The sequence below is a fragment of the Schistocerca gregaria genome, chromosome 7 (genome assembly GCF_023897955.1).
Source record: "Schistocerca gregaria isolate iqSchGreg1 chromosome 7, iqSchGreg1.2, whole genome shotgun sequence".
Lineage (NCBI taxonomy): Eukaryota > Metazoa > Arthropoda > Insecta > Orthoptera > Acrididae > Schistocerca > Schistocerca gregaria.
This window is the reverse complement of record NC_064926.1, coordinates 62,808,707-62,821,279: the sequence shown is the minus strand read 5'-3', so window position 1 is coordinate 62,821,279 and position 12,573 is coordinate 62,808,707. Positions and strand designations below refer to the sequence as shown.

General features: G+C 44.4%; 1 protein-coding gene across 1 annotated transcript in view; it reads left to right on the top strand.

Annotated features, from left to right (window-relative positions):
* The window catches only part of LOC126281692 (nuclear exosome regulator NRDE2), a 163,645-nt gene that overhangs the window by 77,877 nt on the left and 73,195 nt on the right, over positions 1 to 12,573 (top strand). Inside the window, exon 9 of the mRNA XM_049980860.1 lies at positions 12,253 to 12,534. Within this exon, the coding sequence (XP_049836817.1) occupies positions 12,253 to 12,534 (282 nt within the window). The remainder of the gene's footprint in view (positions 1 to 12,252; positions 12,535 to 12,573) is intronic.

Below are 12,573 nucleotides of genomic sequence, written 5' to 3'. Positions count from 1 at the left end.
CCTACCTTTTTGCGTATCTGTGCTGAGTCCTCTCTGATTGCCTTGCATTGATGGTGCTCCATCTGTGGTCACTGAGGCTGACCGATTCCAGTCCATACCGACACTATCAATCGCTTGCTCGACAGCTTGGAGTAAGTCCGCACCTGTAGTTCGCCCTATCAAAGGTATAAGTCCAAAATGTCATCTTTTACACAAAGTGCGTTATCGACACCTCGTATGTATATCACAACCTGGGCTGTATCTGTAAGATCTGTTGCTTCATCGAGCGCACCAGAGAAAGCAACAAAGTCTTTAGCCTTATTTATTAGCTGCCTGTGCACATCGCCTGCCTTAACACTGATACGTCTTGTCACTGTTTGTTTGGATAGACTGATTTCTTGAAACCTGCTAACGTTCGTGGGACACACAAGTTCTGCAGCATCAATCAGACACCATTTCACAAACTCCCCTTTGGGAAAGGGTTTCCCAGATTGTGCAATTCTTAATGTGATTTTAAAACTTGCTCGCAGTAAAGATTTAGTGTGGTTGTCAATCTGGAAAATTGAAAACAGTACACTGTACAGCGTACAGTAAAATAGACATAAATGTAACACAAGAAACTAAGAGTTCAAGAAGTATCAGTTACTTTGACGTACATTAAAATCGAGTTGATGTGTGTCATCCATTTTCTTAAGGACATTTAATTTTGCTTGACGTTCCTCACTGTTGAGTACACTACATTTGTCTTTGTGATATGTATTGTAGAGTCTTTCAATTGAAAACTTACACTGGCCACCTATTATTCGGTGGCACAACAAACGCTGAGAGTTTTCGCGAATGGCTACAAAAAAGAATTGCCGTTCTCAATCATTATCAAATGACTGAGAACATAGATCTCCCGTCCTTCGCATTTTCACAGTACCTGCCCTTTCTCAGTACCAGGGGTAAACAAGACAGGGTATGTTGTGCTCTTGCTTGTACCACATAAACAGGGAAGTGGAGCCGCCGCCGTTCATTTTGGACACTCGTCTAATAACAGATGTCGCTGTCACTTGCTCTCGCACGTGTGCAGACCTTTTGCACATCTGCACACAGTGCAGCGTTTGGCCGGCCCTGCTCTAGAGGGTGAAGGAAAGATAATCTGGCACCAGATGTGCCCCCTCAGAATCTCTGTGGTGTAACATTTTATTAGCTACCAGTTCAATTTATGAAACTGAAGATTATAACTCAGTGTTGCACCACTTCTTTCAGATAATTAATATGAAGCGTACAACATGTAAATTTACTATAAAGTTATAATATTAAGTTAGGACTTACATGTGGGAATTAGTGAAGTTCGGTGGCAGGTGGATCAAGACTTCTGGTCAGGTGACTACAGGGTTATGAACACAAAATCAAATAGGGGTAATGCAGGAGTAGGTTTAATAATGAATAGGAAAATAGGATTGCGGGTAAGCTACTACAAACAGCATAGTGAACGCATTATTGTGGCCAAGATAGATACGAAGCCCACACCTACTACAGTAGTACAAGTTTATATGTCAACTAGCTGTGCAGATGACGAAGAAATTGAAGAAATGTATGATCAAATAAAAGAAATTATTCAGATAGTGAAGGGAGATGAAAATTTAATAGTCATGGGTGACTGGAATTTGGTAGTAGGAAAAGGGAGAGAAGGAAACGTAGTAGGTGATTATGGACTGGGGCTAAGAAATGAAAGAAGAAGCCGCCTCTTAGAATTTTGCACAGAGCACAACATAATCATCAGTAACACTTGGTTCAAGAATCATAAAAGAAGGCTGTATACATGGAAGAACCCTGGAGATACTAAAAGGTATCAGATTATATAATGGCAAGACAGAGATTTAGGAACCAGGTTTTAAATTGTAAGACATTTCCAGGGGCAGATGTGGACTCTGACCACAATCTATTGGTTATGACCTGTAGTTTAAAACTGAAGAAACTGCAAAAAGGTGGGAATTTAAGATGGGACATGGATAAACTAAAAGAACCAGAGTTTGTAGAGAGTTTCAGGGAGAGCATAAGGGAGCAATTGACTGCAATGGGGGAAAGAAATACAGTATAAGAAGAATGGGTAGCTTTGAGGGATGAAGTAGTGAAGGCAGCAGAGGATCAAGTAGGTAAAAAGACGAGGGGTAGTAGAAATTCTTGGGTGACAGAAGAAATATTGAATTTAATTGATGAAAGGAGAAAATATAAAAATGCAGTAAATGAAGCAGGCAAAAAGGGATACAAACACCTCAAAAATGAGATCGACAGGAAGTGCAAAATGGCTAAGCAGGGATGGCTAGAGGACAAATGTAAGGATGTAGAGGCTTGTCTCACTGGGGGTAAGATAGATAATGCCGACAGGAAAATTAGAGAGACCTTTGGAGAAAAGAGAACCACTTCCATGAATATCAAGAGCTCAGATGGAAACCCAGTTCTAAACAAAGAAGGAAAAGCAGAAAGGTGGAAGGAGTATATAGAGGGTCTATACAAGGGCGATGTACTTGAGGACAATATTATGGAAATGGAAGAGGATGTAGATGAAGACGAAATGGGAGATACAATACTGCATGTAGAGTTTGACAGAGCACTGAAAGACCTGAGTCGAAACAAGGCCCCTGGAGTAGACAACATTCCATTTTTAACTACTGACGGCCTTGGGAGAGCCAGTCCTGACAAAACTGTACCATCTGGTGAGCAAGATGTATGAGACAGGCGAAATACCCTCAGACTTCAAGAAGAATATAATAATTCCAATCCCAAAGAAAGCAGGTGGTGACAGATGTGAAAATTACCGAACTATCAGTTTAATAAGTCACAGCTGCAAAATACTAACGCGAATTCTTTACAGACAAATGGAAAAACTAGTAGAAGCCGACCTCAGGGAAGATCAGTTTGGATTCCGTAGAAATGTTGGAACACGTGAGGCAATACTGACCCTACGACTTATCTTAGAAAATAGATTAAGGAAAGGCAAACCTACGTTTCTAGCATTTGTAGACTTAGAGAAAGCTTTTGACAATGTTGACTGCAATACTCTCTTTCAAATTCTGAAGGTGGCAGGGGTAAAATATAGGGAGCGAAAGGCTATTTACAATTTGTACAGAAACCAGATGGCAGTTACAAGAGTCGAGGGACGTGAAAGAGAAGCAGTGGTTGGGAAGGGAGTGAGACAGGGTTGTAGTCTCTCCCCGATGTTATTCAATCTGTATATTGAGCAAGCAGTAAAGGAAACAAAAGAAAAATTTGGATTAGGTATTAAAATCCATGGAGAAGAAATAAAAACTTTGAAGTTCGCCGATGACATCGTAATTCTGTCAGAGACAGCAAGTGACTTGGAAGAGCAGTTGAACGGAATGGATAGTGTATTGAAAGGAGGATATAAGATGAACATTAACAAGAGGAAAACGTGGATAATGGAATGTAGTCGAATTAAAGTCTGGTGATGCTGAGGGAATTAGATTAGGAAATGAGACACTTAAAGTAGTAAAGGAGTTTTGCTATTTGGGGAGCAAAATAACTGATTATGGTCGAAGTAGAGAGGATATAAAATGTAGACTGGCAATGGCAAGGAAAGCGTTTCTGAAGAAGAGAAATTTGTTAACATCCAGTATTGTTTTAAGTGTCAGGAAGTCGTTTCTGAAAGTATTTATATGGAAGTGAAACATGGACGATAAATAGTTTGGACAAGAAGAGAATAGAAGCTTTCGAAATGTGGTGCTACAGAAGAATGCTGAAGATCAGATGGGTAGATCACGTAACTAATGAGGAAGTATTGAATAGCATTGTGGAGAAGAGAAGTTTGTGGCACAACTTGACCACAAGAAGGGACCGGTTGGTAGGACATGTTCTGAGGCATCAAGGGATCACCAATTTAGTATTGGAGGGCAGCGTGCAGGGTAAAAATCGTAGAGGGCGACCAAGAGATGAATACACTAAGCAGATTCAGAAGGATGTAGGTTGCAGTAGGTACTGGGAGATGAAGAAGCTTGCACAGGATAGAGTAGCATGGAGAGCTGCATCAAACCAGTCTCAGGACTGAAGATCACAACAACAACAAATGAGGGTACTATGTTTTCATGTGGTGCCCGAGTGAGATAAGCCTGAACTATGAAACAAACATGATGCACACGTTAACTGTCATCAACTTGTGAAGAGCAGCAAAGTGTCATTTGATACATGTGGCCAAAGGCCATAAACCAATTGAAGTTCACAGGGACACACATGGCATGTATGGGGCGACTATATGAACAGTGGCAATGTTTTCAGATGGTGCACACTCTTCCCAGAGGGTCGTGTGAACCTTAATGATTCTCCACACTCCGGATAGCGAGTGATAGCTGCAACCCAACAGCATATTGAAGCTACTGAGGCAGCAATTTCGAATGACAAGCATGTGCAAGTGCAAACCTTATCACAGCAGTTCAACATTTCCTGTGGCGCAGTGTACAATGTTGTTCATGATGAACTGAAATTTCATTAAGTCAGTGCTCACTGGGAGCCTAAGAACCTGACAGACAACCACAAGGGCCAGTGAATCAAGACAAGCTTGGATCACTTAACGCATTGCTGACGATGAGCTGTGGGCATACCACTACATGCCCGAAACCAAGCAGGCCTCTATGGAGTGAAAACATGCTGGTTCCCCAGTACAAAAACAAAAATCATTGTGACTCAATCTGCTAGAAAAGTGCTTGTGACAGTATTCTGGGATATGAAGGATGTGTTATTGGTGGACTTTTGCTGAACATGGGACCAATGATAATGTTGCTGCCTGTATTAAAACTTTGGTTAAGCTGTTATCAAGCCCTTCGTGTCAAATGTCACAACATTAAATCAGGCACTATAAAACTTCTTAATGACAATGCTCGTCTCCATAGAGCTGCTCCTGTTTGTGAGAAAACTGCAAAATATGTGTGCAAGGTGCTCCAGCTCCAGCATCCCCCATACAATCCAGACTTTCATCTGTTTGGTCCCACAAAGAAATTCTTGGTCAGCCAACAGTTTGCGACAGATGTGGAAGTGAAATCAACAGTCCACACGTGGCTATACTCCAACTAAAAGGACTTTCATAACAGCAGGGCATATTGAAATTGGTACTATGATGGGAGAAAGGTGTTGAGAACACTTGTGATTATGCAGAAAAGTAGATAGAAGATACAAGCTCCTTTTTGATATTTTGTGTGTGTGTTTTGTTACCTATTAAACGTTTTGGTAATAAAATTACTTTCCAGTATTTTCTCATTACTACTGTTAACTTTTGTTATTTATGATTTTGATGTTGCTTTAGCTTTAATATAGCTAAAAAGCATCTACTTGGATAGCATTTTTATAAAACTACTGTTTAGAATGTTCCAGAAGGTAATAAGATTACAAGTAACCAGCTTTGAAATATATTAACCAAATAAATTGTTCAGCTTTTTACAAGATCATGTGTTAATGTCAGCATCAAAATCAATTTTATTATTTAAAAGAAAATTATTTTTGTGTGAAATTAATTTTTTATCAGTTGCATTTACTACAATGTTCTAAGGAGAGAAGCATTTAATCAAAATTCTGTTTGCATAAAACATATTTCCCAACTTTGGGAAGCCTGTTTATGTCTGGATCTGACAAGCTGGATAATATGCAGAGCAAAACTTTCATGGATGCTGGCTACGTTGGTGGTCACCCATGGGCAGCGCCTTATGACAGTTGGTACTCTGAGGGGTCTGGAACATTGGCAGACCAACCATTTCTGTTCACATACTGACTGCACCACCACTGGTAGGTCACTCAGAGTGTCTGTCCTTGCAAATCTCTCAACCGCACAGATACAATCTGAGCCCCAGGGCACTGTCAGCAGTTCCCATGAATGCGGGTTTGGAGGTTGCGACCTCATCACAACATCAGTCCTCTCCACAGTACTCTCTCACACTGCCATTCGCCAGTACATTGCCTGACATATTGCATTCCTTCTCCCAGTTGTCAAGCTCCTCCACCGGGACACTGGTTCAGCTTCTGGAACATCCAATCGGGGTGTGGAAGATTTTCCTCACGCTCCTTATTTGCACAGAGGATGTCAGTTTTCAGGTTGACACTGGGGCAACCGCCTCCCTGTTTAATATGGCGACATATACCCGGCTGGGCTACATATACCCAGCTGGGCTCTCCTGCGTTGTCGCCTCCCTCTCTCCGTTTGGTCGCCTACGGAGACGGTTCCATTCCCCTTCGTGGGCAGTTCGTCGTCCAGGCAACGTATAAACGTGTTCCCTGGCTCCTTACCCTCTTTGTCGTCGACCATCCATCAGCTTCGAATATTTTTGGTCTGGATGTGTTTCAACTGTTTGGCTTTTCAATTTCTGACAAAGTTAAGGTTGTTTCCACAGCTGTTCTCTTTCAGGACTTGGATGATCGGTGCTCCACTTTTGCATTGCTGTTTGCACCGGATATCGGATGTGCTTCCGGCTTTCAGGCACACATCACCTTAAGGCCAGATGCACAGCCTCGCTTTTCCCAGGCCCGGCCCCTTCCGGTGGCCTTATGGCCAGCGGTCAAGCAGGAACTTGATCGGCTCCAGGCTACTGGCGTGCAGGAGCCTGTCACTTACAGTGCATTGGCGACTCCACTGGTGGTCATATGGAAGCCCAGTAGGTCCCTTCAGCTGTGTGGGGATTTCGGTGCTACAGTCAGTGCTCAGTCTCTCGTTGACACTTATCCTATTCCACAGCAGGAAGATCTTGCCGAGCTTGCCGGGGGAGAATATTTTTTGAAGATTGACCTGGCTGAAGCATACCACCACTTGCCCTTGGATGCTGAATCTCAAAACATCATGGCTATCAACACGCCTTTCAGATTGTATAAGTACAAGCACCTTCCCTTTGGTGTCTCTTCAGTGCCGGCCATTTTCCAGCGATTCGTGGAGCAGCTTACACAGCCTATTCCTGCCTCTGTGAATAATCTGGATGACATCTTGTTCGCCGGGCGTTCCCACCAGAAACATTTGCAAAACCTCAGTGCCTTATTTCACACTCCACAGTCTGCTGGTCTACATTGTCGGCTGGACAAGTGCTGTTTTTTTCAACCAGAAGCGGAATACTTAGGCCACCGGCTTAGCAAAGAGGGCATTTGCCCTTCACGGCCATTGAGGCCCTTCCTCGTCCTGAGGACTTTTCTGAACTGCAGGTGTTTTTGGGCAAGGTTACTTATTACTTAAAGGTCTTGCCCAGGCTGCCTTTGTTGCTCAACCACTCAATCACTTGTGTCACAAGGGGGGACCTTTTGTTTGGACTCCTGCCTGTGACCAGGCTTTTCTACATTTAAAGGCGATGCTTGCCTTACTCCCTTCTCTCCAGACCGCCCCTTGGTTGTGGCAACTGATGCATCGACATACGGCATTGGGGCCATCCTCATGCACCGGAATGCCGATGGCTCTGAACAGCCCATCGCTCTTGCCTCTAAGATGTTGACCCTAGCACAAAGGAACTACTCCCAGATTGAATAGGAGGCCCTGGCGATCGTGTTCGCCGTCCAAAAATTTCACACCTAGCTCTTTGGGGCAAAGTTCACCCTCCTGACAGACCATAAATTCTTGGTTGCATTTTTCGAACCTCACTCTCACCTCCCAGAGCTGACAGCTCAATGTCTCCAGTGCTGGGCATTGTTTTTACGTAATTACGGTTACACCATCTGGTATAAGCCCACCCCCTACCATGCTAACGCGGACGCTTTGTCACGTCTCCCAGCTGGGCTCGATCCTACCTTTGACCAACAGGAGATCCTCTGCTTTCATATTGATTCTTCCCGCCAGGATATGCTGGATGGTCTGCCTCTTATGTCTGCTCACATTGCTGCGGCTACCCGCGACGACCCTGTCTTGCGACAGGTTCTCAACTACGTGATCCACGGGTGGGCGTCCTATGTTACTCGTCGGATGCAGTCCGATTTCAGCCCTTGGTGCCACCTGTCCCACAGGCTCTCCTTGGTCGATGATGTCCTTTTGTTGGCCACAGAGTCAGATGCCCATCGGGTTGTCATCCCTCCGGAATTGCGACTTCGGGTGCTCAGTTTGTTACACCGCAGGCACTGGGGTATGTCCTGTATGAAATTTTTAGCTCGCCGGCATTTGTATTGGCCCGGCATCAATGGCAATATAGAGTGCCTGGTCCATGGGTGCATTGTCTGTGCGCATCGCCAGGCAAGCCCCCCCTCAGTTGTTTGCAGCCTGGCCCTGGAATCGCATCCATATCGATTTTGCGGACCCGTTTTTGGGGTCCATGTGGTTACTTATCGTTGATGCCTACTCCAAATACCCATATGTTGTCAGCATGGCATCCACCACCACGGAGGCTGCACTCACCTCTCTGGCCCAGTTTCTCACCATTGAGGGCCTGCCACACACGTTGGTCTCCTATAATGGTCCGCAATTCACGGCGTCCTCCTTCCATGACCTCTGTCAGCTCAATGGTATCACATATATCCGTAGCCCACCCTCTCCACCCTTCGTCCAATGGCATGATGGAGAGGCTTGTCCACACTTTTAAACACCAGTTGACTAAGGCAGTCAACACATCTCCAACCACGTTGGCTCTCACTCTGTTTTTGAGCACCTATCGCACTACGCCAATTGACGGACACAATCCGGCAGAGCTCCTTCAGGGGCGACAGCCGCAGACCCTGCTCCATTTGCTGATGCCATCCTCCTCCCGCCCCCACTTCTGCCCCTCACAGTGGAATGCCCTTGGCATGGCTGTGTGGGCTTGCAAGTATGGGCGCAAGTCAGGTTGGACACCTGCCAATGTCGTGTTGGACACCCGCCAATGTCGTCGCGGCCCATGGGTGGCGTATGACATTGGTGCAGACGACGAAGGGGTTAGAGCGCCGCTATCGTAATCACCTCCGCCTGTGTGCTGCCACGGTACTCGTGCCGCCGCCTCCTTCCCTACCTCCTGCCGGTGGAGACGTGGTCCTTGAGTCACCGTCCCTGTCCCCGGTTGCGGTCTCCCTGTGGGCCTGGCGCCGGCCCTCTCCACCTCTGGGTGGATCGGTGGCTCCCTCCCCCACCCTAGACTCAGGATCGGCTGTCATGGATACCTCGGGCGTCTCTTCCTCTCCGCCAATTGCAGTTGATGTGCCCAGTTCCTCTTCCCACTGCCGCCCACCTCGGCACCATCTGGGGCATTTCCGCCCTTATGCGCAAGTTTCAGGGGGTAGGGATCTGCTACCGCGCGCCGCAGAATTTGAATCCCCGCTAGACGTCATGAACGTTGAAGACCCCTAGAGGTCTCTGCACCATTGCGCCGTAAGCTGTGGCGGCGCATGCCTCCTGTCCCACTTTTAGTGTGAGGGTGCCATAGTGGAACACATGGCTCCAGTGGGCAATAGTGGTGCCCCCAATAGACTACTTAAGCGCCTGCCTCTTGCTCAGCCAGCCAGCCTAATCTCGCGTACGTCTGTGGACACATCGCCTCGCATTACACAGCTTACTTACTTTCTTGTTCTGTGTACAAGTGGACGTGTTTGTTAGGTTTACTTGTGACTCCATTGCTCGATCTTGTTGTTGTTCGTTCTGTCCTTCGTTGGTCGTGCCTGTCCTCTCCCGTTGTGTTGTTGTTCGCGGGCCTCTCCGCAGGTCCCACTGCGCTTTCCCTCCATTTCAACCCTGCGACAGTTCCAGTCGCAGTTACAACAGTACAAAAAACCACTTCATCCAAATGGAAATGAAGTCCCATGCTTCTTTACGGAGCGGGAGATCCGCACCGCTTTACTAGTTAAGGTCCTAGTGGAGGTGGTTTGCCATTGCCTTCCTCCGACCATGGTGGGGATTAATGATGATGATGAAGACGACACAACAACACCCAGTCATCTCGAGGCAGAAAAAATCCCTGACCCCGCCGGGAATCGAACCCGGGAGCCTGTGCTCGGGAAGCGAGAACGCTACTGCGAGACCACGAGCATCCATATAAGTCAAAAATTTTTGATAACAAGATGAAACCAGACAGTCCAAGCACGTTTGAAAACTGGTTGCATTTACATGGAAGCAAAAGTCGAGTGCAGAATTGTAAAAGCAGCAACTAGAAGTGGATTTCCAGAAGCAATTTTGAAGTCTTTACGTGACCACCCAAAAGTGGTACTGGGAAGCTGTTCACGAAAGCCAGTTTTGGGAGCCGTATCTAAAGGGCTGAGCCAGACACACGTAAAAGTGAAAGGGCGGCACTGTGTACTAAAATAATTACTGCATCAGAAGAGATGGATATGTTCAGAAAGATTAAAAGGAAAGGACAGGTCATGTAGACCCCAAGGTAAGAGAGACCCTCCTCTAATGAGGATAAGGTAGAGGCAAATCTTTGTCTACCCTTCCATAAGTAGAGTGCATTATGTTCATAACTAGTGTGACTACCAACTAAGTTGTGTAGTGTGTACACCAGAATAATTTTGTAGCAGCTTGATTCTTCATTGAACAAGGAGTAGTCCATATACAGTCACTCTTTTATTTTATTGTGTGAGAATGACGATACTCACTGTAGCACTACTTGCAGTGTTGGCTGCTGTGAAGTGTGAAGGGAGTGCTACCTGCCCGAATGATGAAGAAAAACCCAGAGCTCTTTGAATACATTTTTCGAGCAATGATGAAATATTTTTCAAATCCACTCCTTGAAATTGTTCATAGTATTTATTCATTCTTTTCTGCCCTCATTTTATCCAGTTACTCAAATCACACCACTGTTTTGATTGTAGTATTTTATGACACAATCTACAAGGACTTAAATTGCATTGTGGGGGGACACCTGTTTTTCTGACACAATTTTGGATTAATTTCATAACTTTTTCATGTTTCTGTGCTATTGTGCTATGTAGTGCAGAGTTCATACAAGCAATTTGATTGATCAGTGATGAGTTTCATTTCTGAAAGACATAATATATTTTTAATGGAACATGGTGTAGTGACGATATTTTGCTTAAAAAATCTTTTTGGGACATTTACACTTGTGACTTCAGTTCATGCACATTGCACCTGTAATCTTTCATTGAGCAGGCACAGTTGCTTCATAGGCAGTGTTAAATACAAGCTGATTTTGACTGTCTTGACTATTTTGCAAAGTGGAGCAGATACAATAAAATGTGCCTCAGATTGCGAACAGCTGTGATATAGCCATTAGCTCCATGAGGAGGTGGTACTGAATATTGTGTTTGGTGACCAAGAATTTTATCATTTAAGAACTGAGTAATGTGGAAAGAACAATCAGACTGATGTAAATGACGAAGACAAACGTACAATTCTGCCATTTTATTCCAACCAAATTTTCAAACAAACAGATGTGATCATTTCTCCAACATCAATTCATAACAATTCTTAACAATAGCTAAGATGCATGCACATGTGTTTGAAACTTTGAATCAGTCCGTGGGGTATGCACAGGTAGCATACTTGACTGCCCACTTCCTCCAAAAAGGTGGTGTTCTGGGTTGGCACATTCATGCTGTTTCCCTTCACTCAGATGTGACAAGCCAGAAGCTCTCTGTGAAGTTTCGATGGTCAGGAGGGAAACAAGGAAAAAGTTGAGTCGACCATAGATATCATAATTGGTGTGCGTTGCTCTTATCAGAGAGGAGTTCCAGGTTCAAGTCCTGATCCAGTACACATTTTACTTTTTAGGAAAACTATTAAGTCTTGTGACTTTTGAAACTTCATTGAAAAACATTTGGCAACTACAGCAGTGAAGAGTAAGTGAAGATCCATTTATCTCATGAAACAAACAAGTGACACTTAGATGTGAAAAGGGAAAGATCAGAAATTACTCTGCAGCACATTGTGTGTGAAATCAAATGACTGATGTTTAATACTGTGGAGAAAATAATTATTGCAATTTTTGATTAGTTTTTATTTTAATTAATTCCTCTTTTGAAAATGGCATTAATATTCAGTCATGCTATAAGCAATTTATTAATGTGGACCAGTGGTGTTAGCAAATTATTTTACAGTGTTGGGTGGTAATACCTTAAGAGGAGTCTGACACTTCTTTTTTATGTGTTACGTCCCCTCACACCCTTCTCTCTCTCTCTCTCTCTCTCTCTCTCTCTCTCTCTCTCAACATAACCATAATTTGGTGTTAATGTGAAAATAGTTTTTGCACAGAAAACTTTTGTGTTGAGTATTGCAGAATTAAGATCTTGACACAAGAAAAACTTCTTCATTACATTATGCCTGTCTTTATTGTTATTATCTGTAATTTTCATTACTGCATTTTGTGGTGCCGACTTCAAGTGTATTGTTTCCAATAACAGGTTCCTTTGCTGCCTTGCCGTGATTGCTGGGTGCGTTTGCTTGGTATGGATCAAGTGCCTTGGGCTGTGGATGGCCCAGAGTGGTTTCTACCAGTGTTGCAGCCACCTAGCCCATTATGGAAACCGCCTCCAGCCAAAATACTTCAGAGTGTGTTGGAGCTAGTGGGTGGACCACAGTACTTGCTCACAACCCTTGGGCAGCCTGTGTACTTAAATAGCATTTGCAGAATTTTGCGGCTAGTTTCAGACATTTTACCAGAACCAGCAGCTACAGCATTTTTAGTAAGTAACTCATCAATACCTTTATTACGTTGTTAGCCT